The 9,837-nt window shown below is 40.0% G+C and overlaps 1 protein-coding gene across 1 annotated transcript in view; it reads left to right on the plus strand.

The window, feature by feature from the left end:
* The window catches only part of LRCH3 (leucine rich repeats and calponin homology domain containing 3), a 33,544-nt gene extending 23,707 nt beyond the window's left edge, over positions 1-9,837 (plus strand). Inside the window, 8 exon segments of the mRNA XM_053460777.1 lie at positions 666-719; positions 3,248-3,328; positions 3,655-3,703; positions 3,962-4,048; positions 4,159-4,268; positions 4,908-5,045; positions 5,266-5,343; positions 8,709-9,837. Coding sequence (XP_053316752.1) covers positions 666-719; positions 3,248-3,328; positions 3,655-3,703; positions 3,962-4,048; positions 4,159-4,268; positions 4,908-5,045; positions 5,266-5,343; positions 8,709-8,828 — 717 coding nt within the window. The 3' untranslated portion in view covers positions 8,829-9,837.

Consider the following 9,837-nt stretch of genomic DNA (forward strand, 5'->3'; position numbering starts at 1 on the left):
CTGAATGATAGTTGGAGATAGTATCTTATTTTTAATTTTAAAAAAGTTAATTTGCACTGAATAGAACTGTAATAATGAATTGGGGGCTGTATTGCTGAATCTGTTTTCTGGGGCTCACAAGAAACCTTCACATTTCCTGAGTGGGGGAGCTCAGTTCAGCATTATCCTAGAAGCTCAGCTTTTGTCATTAGAATTCTATTGATTTCAACAGGCCCTAAACCCAAGATTGTGCCTTCCTGTGAACCTCATTGCAGACGTAGTGTGTTCTCAATTCAAGAATAAACCTTTGTGAATAGCCTTTTATGAAAAACATCATACAAGCTAGTAATATTGGCTTAAGTGTCTCAGAGGGAGAATTGACCAACCTTCAACTATCATTTAGTTGATTGAAACTCGTGTGTGTCTACATCTGAACATAAGAGTCAGAAGTGTGCGCTGCTCTTATAGTCATCTCAACTTTCTCGGTGCCTCACTTCCCCTAATCTGACCCAGATTCTTTTTTTCTGTTTCCATAGGAAGCATCCATTTTTTTCTATCCTTACCATTTTTCAACCAATTGACGGTTCCCTCCATGCTTGTCACTTTCCTGCAGTGTTTTATATATTTATTTATGCCTTTTGTATGTGTTTCTGACATTGCTCCATCTCTCACTACCTTCATCCCAGTGTCCACTTCCATCCAGACGCTCCCAACACACAGATGATAGTGCCCTGTTAGTGGTAAGAATACTGCATGGAGTTACGTGGCACAATCTAGTTAGTAAATTCAGCATGACACAGTTTTAGAGTCCTGGAGCATGTGTAAGTCATAAACCATGACTATTTACCTTTTTGTATTTATGTAAGTGAATCGGTGGTGTTGGTCATCAGACTAGCTCTAGTAGTGTGGATCAGGCACAGGTAAAAAGAAACAGTATTCAGCGTTTATTCATCAGATTGGCTGCATTACCCAAATAACCAGAATTTGGTGCAATGGTCCTGGTTTATGATTTTTGCAGACTAGATATTTTGTCTTCAACCTGTTATTTCTGTACCTAAAGGGAAATATTAACCTAAGTGGGGCTCGTTTACCTTTTAGAAAATGTGCTGTGATTTCTACCGGTATTCTGTGCAGACATCCCCCCCAATCTGTGAAATGAGCCCTATTATACGAAAACCTTTGGTTTGCAAGGATATACTAACTTCCCCTGTTAGTGCTTCTTAAAGACCAGAGCTGGTTGCTGTTAACGATCAATGATAATTCAGTGCTTAAGACAGCCAACTGTATTCTGTACAGGTTGTATTATGTACTGTACTAGAAGAGCTAAACTATTTATCTTAACTTGATCTACACTTTAGGGTTCATTTCCCTTTCGTGATTAGTGCATCGACAGTGTGCACCGTACAGATATAATGCGTGTTGAGTAATCCTAAAATGTTTTAAACCTTGAAGCAGTCTCAGCACAGGTGTGGTCCACACAGTCTTATCATACAGTGTGTTTTAACCCCTTATTGTACTAAACAAACAGCTTCATTTAGACAATGTAGTCTATGAAGAGTATGTCCTTTTAATAGCATATGTTCACTCAACCATATCCCGCAGGCATGATCAGTGGACATACATATGACATGCGCACCATTCTACTGCTCTCGCTTGTTCCTATATGGTTAGTGTTAATATATCATGGAGAACAATACAATGAAAGAGTAGATTATCTCTCAACTTGAAGAGACAGCGCTTACCGGTACATAGTGGTGCCGGGGTTTTACTGATTTATGGGGAATTTAGGCGTAAAACTCAACCAAATAGGAGCCCTGCAGATGTATAGCCACATACATCAACGTGGAGAAGCACAAACAAAAGGTTAAGCTCGGGTACTAAGATTGTTGTAGTGATGGATACATGAGTGACGTGCTCTCTCTGTTCCTGACGGGGAGGAGATCATCCGTATCGAGCTGGTTTAGATGCTTAATCATCCTTTTTAAGTCGCTTCTTTGCTGGAATCTGAAGTAAGGCCGCACTTTCAGAAAAAATAAGAGGCCGAATGAGAGCTAAGCGCAAGGATAGTATTGCAGAATTAACCCAGCTAAGTGCAAGACTATGTTAAGACAACAACATATTCTACTGTTTGAAAATTAAAAGCACACCATATAGGGATATTCTGAAGCTATATATGAGATGTCACGTGTAGCAACAAACACCTGTATTCTATTAGACAGAGCTGCAAGACTTTGAGATTTTTTCTTTCAAGAGTATTGATTTATTATTGTCTTGGAGAACATAAGTTGGGTATTTTTGATGTTCAGAAATAGACATTTTTTAGATCACATTATCAATTGTTTGTGAAATACTCTTGACGATTTTCATGCTCCCGTCGCCTGTTCTATCCGTATGCCGTTGCCATTGGTCACCAAGCTTTATTAATTCACTTTAATATAGCAAAACTAGATCTGCCTGTGCTGTGTTTTTGCTTAAAGGGACAGTCGCCAAACTCGCTTCGGTGCTAATTGAAGCGTACAGATAGTGTAGTTGACTTTTTTGCAATGGAACTTGATCTCAACATTTATTATGCTCAAGCCCCCCCCCCTGGTGGTCATTCTCTGCTATAACAACCCCTGATCCCCCCCGGTGCATGTGACGGGGAGCAAACTTTTACATGGCCTTGTAGGATGGGCAGCACTATGCCCTATGACATCACTAGGGAGACAGGAAATCCCATTCAAATGGGAAATTGGAAAGACTTCTATTGGCTCGTGCTGCCAGGAAAAAATAACAACCCCAAGCTTTCACACAGCTGGGGAGAGTGGGCGATAAACCTAGCAATGTTTAAAGTGCTATGCACAATGTAAAAATATGCATTTTAAGTTATACTGAAAGTACTTTTAATATGCATTAATGTTCGCAGACATTTAAGGTGTTTCTGCAACTTTATAGCTTGGTATGTGATTCATGTGAAAAGAACACAAGTGTGATTGGTTTGGATCCTACTGTATACATCTACACTGAAACAGACCGCTAAAGCAGTTCTGTTGGTCATGCACTTGAAATGCATAGTATTGATGCATATTTTGTTTCCTGAAATGACAGTATGGGTTTGACAGGTTCATGGACGAAGGTCCCACGGGTAATCATGTTAGCCTCCCCTTGCTTAAGCGCTGCATGCTGTAACTTTCTCTAACTAACTCTAGACACCTCTCGGATACACTTGGCAATCTCTATAGTTGTGTTTCCATTTCTCTTTTCTGCTTTCTCTTTTTGCTGCTGACAGAATGGCTTTGAGCCACAGTTTTTCTTTGAGGTTGACAATAACACCAATACCATTAAAAGGAGGCCAGGAAACCACATGCAGGTGAATAAAGCATGCAGACTTCTGGTATCTTAGTGTTTCCGGCCGTGCATAAACAGATCACCCAACAACTTCAGGAGTCAGTAGTAACACTGCAGGTGTGTACGGTGTAGCTGGGCAGCTTCACTGGTTACACATGGCGTGTGAAACTGGTTTTGTCATCTCTTATCATTGTTTCCCACTTATGATTATTGCACATGTTGCATGATTAGCATGTCGGGGTTTTGATTGTTTAGTGAGAGCTAATATTATTTGCTTTAGAATGACTTCATCTTTCTGTTCAATTGTTTGTCCCTCTCTATTAACTTATGCCATCATCTTATCTGCAGTGTGATGAGCGGTCACCAGTCTCTCCAGCTTCCTCAACACCCCAGACAAGTAAGTACACTTAAAATACTTAAATGCCCTTATCGTCTGTTTCTAGTCCAATTTCATGCTTTCCAATAGCGGGAGAGCAGCTAACAATATAGAGAGCCCCAGTTCAGCACTAGGTACAGAAACCTACAGCTGCCAAGACCAGTCTAACCTTAAATACCATACATCACCTATTTAACAACATTATTCTCTTGTCCCCACTTGAACTTAGTTGTAGTTTTGCTTCAAGGATTTATTCATTTTTATTTTCTTTCTTACCAGCTCATCTGTCCTCTCCTGCCAATTCTTACCGACACTCCCCGGAGAGTTTCTTGTTTAGAGCTGCAGTACGGGACGAAATAAAGAGAGGTATGTGTGTGCAGAAGGCCTACTCCTTGTCACAGACTATAAAATATATATATATATATAAGTAAATATGTGTTTGAACTGTACGACTGATTCATCATATTGTTTGGTAGGAAACACACCTCCACCCTCAGCTGCTCGCAACGAGTCTGTAAACTCCAGAACAGAACAGAGCTCTAAGTTTAACCGGGAAGATGTAGAAGTGACAGAGAGGCTCCGTAAGGTTTGTATTTTACTTCCCAAAACACACATACTGTACTGATAATTACTGAAAACGTCAAATTCTGATTATTTTTAAGACTTTTTTCCGGTTGAGTGCCATATATTCATTATTACCACAAAAATATGTTTACAATGCCGGGCACCAGGTCTGAATCCAGTTATCGCCTGTTGGTAAATTAGAAGACCGCTCAAGGTGACTGTCATGAGTCAAACAAGCATCACAGGGTCATCTGCTGGTTAGTATGCAACAGAGACACCAGGCATTCTGTGACAGTATAAATCACGGCTTCGTGAAGATTCAAATAACATAAAGCAAGTACCTGCCTCTAGAGTGACTTTGTTTAAAAAAGCAGGGAAGGCTGTGTTTACCTCAAATTATCTGAAAGCAACCCAAAATAAATTAGTGAGCTACTTTTACTATTATCATTATGTACTTTTAAGAGAATGCTTATTGTACAGCAGAAATATTTGTACTTTTATTATTGTTCTAGCCCTCAGATCTGGAATGATGTCCATAGATATCGATGTATTCCAGTGACCATAAGTTATTGGACTACAAAGTTAATAACTATTGTGGACCCTTAAAATATGACTACTGAATTGTTTTTCGTTGCAATGAAATGTGTTTTACTCTCCGTAGAACATTGAGTCACGGTTAAAGGTGTCCCTTCCTGATGACCTGGGATCTGCTTTGACAGATGGAGTGGTACTGTGTCATTTAGCCAATCATGTCCGGCCTAGATCGGTACCTAGTATTCATGTCCCTTCTCCAGCTGTCGTAAGTATATATATGTTTTGTGTGTGTGTATGTATGTGTGTGTATATATATGTGTGTATGTGTGTGTGTGTGTATATATATATATATATATATATATATATATATATATATATATATATATATATATATATATATATATACACACACACACACATACACACAATTTGTGCACACTAGAGACAGAGCAAGCATTTTCCAAAATCATATTTCTCTTTAATAGCCCAAACTCACCATGGCAAAGTGCCGACGGAATGTGGAAAATTTCTTGGAAGCCTGCAGGAAAATCGGTGTCCCTCAGGTATGTCGTTTTTACACCGGTAACCAAAGCCTGCGTTTGGTTATAGCACTATAGCCTCCCATAGAACACTTATTAACACAATGTTTAGACACTTTGGGTTTCTCATACAGGTTGCATTTTCTAGTATTCTCGGCCTCATTTCCTTATTCAGCAAAATAGCAATGAGCTGTTAAAGTAACATCCAATACAAAACATACTTGACTTGGGTGAAAATCGTCCCCTCCTCTGCCAACTCCAGATAGCCTCCGCAGCACCAGCCTTTTCCAGTTGTGTAATAGACGTTAATGATGCCATTCAGTACCGTGGATATATATTCCTTTGTTTTGTAGTTGTCTTTATAAAAACAAAATTGTATTGTATAAAGGTTTTTGCCTCTATTAGTAGACCATGACATGAACCCTTTTGTGAGTTATAGGACATTTATAGAAGTCATTGACAATATTCCACATATATCCTGGCTTTATTGAAATTATGACCTGAGTGTTCTGAATCGGATAGTTGTATTTATTATCTATAAACATTAACTGCTTTGTGTGATTTTTCTTCTGGCCTGCTTCCTCTCCTCGGATCTAAATTCTGCAGTGATGTGACTCTAACTGCATGTCGATGTTTGCATGACTGACTCTGCGTTTCTGTTTTTCCCTTCCTGCTCGCCCCTTCTGGACAGGACAAAGTCTGTCTCCCTTCAGACATTCTTCAACTAAACCTCTGCAGCGTTATGGGGACTCTGGAAAGTCTCCTCTCCTTTGGAGAAGGCTCACCAGCACCTGCTCTTCCCTTCCACCTTCTGGGCTTCGGGGTGTTTTACTGCACCCTCATGCTTCTCCTCTTCCTGCTCTATCGCTGGTTTCTTACCTTCTGGACACAGGCTTGAAGAGGGGGGGGTCTTGCAATGTATACCAACTAATCAGGGAATGGGATTAATGGGCTTGCCTGTTTCTGTTCTTCCACAAAGCTTTCTCTTAAAGCACAATTTCAGCTTTCCATCTATTCCGTAACAAATGGTCAAGACAAAACTGACATCCAAGAACAAAGGTGTTAGAAGTGTAGCCTTTACAAGTATTGTGCATTGGTCCTGGTGAAGGGACAGTCTGAAGACCTACCACAAGCCCATTCATTTACTAATAACTGGACAGGCAAAAGGGGGCCTTCAACTCCTCCTGCTTGCAACCCGATGCCGCCGATTAGAAAGGGATTTAACTATTTTACCCCATCCATGCTACCGATTATTTTCACACCTGCCCTTGTAGGAATCGGAACCTACAAGTGGTGAACAGGAATGGGCTGCTAATATGGAAATAGTTGTAGCCTTTTTTTTTTTTTATTTTTTTTTTTACCTTTTCACATCTGTTTGCACTCCTGTACCCAGGCCAAGTACTTCCTAGTATTCAGCATAACATGGTTTGGTGGTTATGAGATCCATATGGAGCTAACCTATACCAAAGGCTTATAAAATATCAGGAATGAACACGTGTGCTATATTTTGGGCCGTATTGAGCTAACATGCACTAATACTATTTTCAACAAGCCTATGTATCCTTGCTGTGAATAGTGACATGCTGTGATTACCCAGTGCCTTCTAATTACGTTAACACAGACTAGCTGTTCATTTTTTCATAGTTTATGGCTTAAGAATGAAGGCTGTGCTGGAAACTGACAATGACAAGCATGGGAATCCAGAATATGCCACTTCCAAATACAGACCAGAGCTACGTTAATAACTTGGGGCCCAGGGCCCCTGTCAGTGGAGTGCAGACTGTACAGCTCTATGGGGCCCAGCCCTGGGAACCCTCATAGCCCCACTTCGGACTTGTAACATGGGAGCTCTGGGGGAAGGGATTGTTGTGTGTTAATTCAAATTAATCTTTTGATCTTTTTTTTAAAACTTTTTTAAGGGTCTTATTTATTTATTTTTTTAAATTGGAAAAACAGAGGGGTTAGCGATTAGCTTCACACACCCCCATCATGGGCCAGGACACGGTTGAGGCCTGTGCTGTCAGCTGATACTGGGAAACCTCTGATGGCAGCCCTCATGTGGCCGCCTTACTTTCTGTAGATTTCTAACCTGGAGGTTAAGCAACTGCAAACAAAGTCTTTGGGAAACCTCTGATAATGTGGTTTAACCATAAGTAATCTCCAATGAATGGGCACTCATTCAGTCTCTTGTTTCGTATAGGAAGTAGACGTGTATGTATATAATGTGGTTTGTTACATCATTTAAGAGAGCTATCACTTCCCTTTAAGAAAGAGGAAACTGGTCTCTTTGAGACCCTAAAAACCCACAATGTAGGTGGATCCTAAGGATTATATAAAAACTTTAATGGAGGTGCTGGTCAAGGGCTTGTCAGAGGTGAAAGTTGCTGGATGACTTAAAAATATCCATCCAATAATTAGACCACCCTTCATTATAACATACTGTAAGGTCTCCTCTCTTGAGTCAGAATATACCACTCATAGGACAAATGTGGCTGTAAATTAAAAGTGCGTACTGGTTGTGTCAGTGTCCCAGCAGTAATTACCCAGCATTAAACATTTTCAGTGATACATCAGGTTACAGGTAGTTCAGGTTACAGCCTGGACAACTACCAATTTGTATTTGTTACCATATTCCTGTATACCACCTAAACTGTATGCTAGGGAAAATCAGACCCGTGTCTCTGCTTCGCTTATCTCTGGAATCTGTTTCCTCCTTACAAAAGTAGTAAGGTTAACATCTCTTGATGTCGGGTGTTGCGCTATGCCCGTTCCAACATAAAGCACCAAACTGGCCAGGTACCGAATAGTGTATTTTTTTGTAATTGTCAGCAAGGGTGCCTTAAAGCATCATGACTGTTGAGCTTACTCTGTACGTTAGCGACAGAACGAGCTATATAATGCAAATTACTTCTGGGTATTTCATTGCAGTAACAGTGTTACTCTAGGCAGTGCTCTGATATGCTATGCTCCCTCTTTTGTATCTCCAGTGCCACTTGCACTTTTTTGCTTTTCTTTTCATAAATAAATTTTGCTAAAGACTGTGCATGATGCTCTTTTCTCTTGTGTCCTTCATTCTTTTGCTTTCTGGGCTGTTAATGGAGTTGCTGCTGCTTACATCCTCACACACACCTCCAGCTGTTTCTGTCTTACAGAATATGTGGTACATTACAAATATTCTCCGACTACGAGTCCTTAACTCAGTGACAGAAAATTGTTGCCAATTTTAATCTTTTCTATCATGAATATTGGATTGTTTTTCTTTTTATGCATTTTGTTGCGTTTTGGTGTGTGTTGCTTGTTTATTTTGTTACTGTTTTATTTTGATTTCTATCATTTAGTCTTTTTGTTTTCTGTTTTTGTTGTCCCTTCTTCACTGCCCCCCTGTGTAGGATCGTCTGTGTCTGCCTCCCCACATTCTTGAAGAAACCGGATTGGTGGAAGTGGCAGGAACTGTGCAGGCCCTGCTGGATTTAGCCCCACCAAAGCATCTGTCCCCAACCACTGTTTGACTCCCCAATCGGTCCCAGGATTCGGACCTCATGTATTGCTGCAGTAACCCATCATCACTACTATACAGGGGTGCTGTAGGGCATAATCAATAGGAGACATACCACATTTTAACATAACAATATGTTCACACGTTTTTTTTTATTACATTTTAAGAGTTTTTCTTTGATACCCAGCCACTGCCCTGTAAACACTCCTGACAGCCTAAGCACTTTGTTTTTATTGTATGCTTTTTTTTGCCTTTCAAAAGATCCCATGTTAGGCTCTATCACACTGTTCTAGACCCACTTGACGTGAAAGTTAAAGGACTAATAGAGGAGGTGCAATAATTTTTGTCTGCTACAGTGATGGGTCATAGTGTGATTTTCTGTAAAGAATTTTAGGACTGGTTTTACGTTTCATTACTTGCCACTCACCATGTGGATAATCTCTAAAGGCATAATACCCCGATATGCCAGCCGGGACTTCTTTGGAGCAAAGATGGAGAAGAAACTGTACGGTCAAGCATCCTTCATGTGTTCATCAGAGAACTTCACGGTGTACAATGTAATCGGCAGAATGAGGGCAGAAGTAATTGTATGAGAATACTGACTATTTACAAGCATCGGGGCCCGTAACTTTCTTTAATGGGTGGCTCAGCCAGATATTTCTTTTGGGTCATGCTAACCCTGAATGATTTATCGGCTGTCTGTTATATTTCAGGGACAGTATAGGTTGATTTTATTTATGATTTTATTTATTTTTATTTTGGTTTTTATTGGGGTTAGGACACGCCATCTCTGAAAACACATCTGTATGTGGGCTAAACTGAGTCAGAGCTTAGATGATACCTGTATAAATAATACTTTGCCTCTGCCTTTGTAAATATATTCTTTAGAATTTAGCAATGAGGACCACACACTTATAATTCTGACTGGGAATGTACAGATATGCCTTAGGAGCTTTGGGTGTCTATGTAAAAAGTTGTTTTTAGTTTGGACTTAAAATATATTAATTGCAATTCTTCCCCAA

This window comes from Spea bombifrons, chromosome 3, assembly GCF_027358695.1.
Source record: "Spea bombifrons isolate aSpeBom1 chromosome 3, aSpeBom1.2.pri, whole genome shotgun sequence".
NCBI lineage: Eukaryota > Metazoa > Chordata > Amphibia > Anura > Pelobatidae > Spea > Spea bombifrons.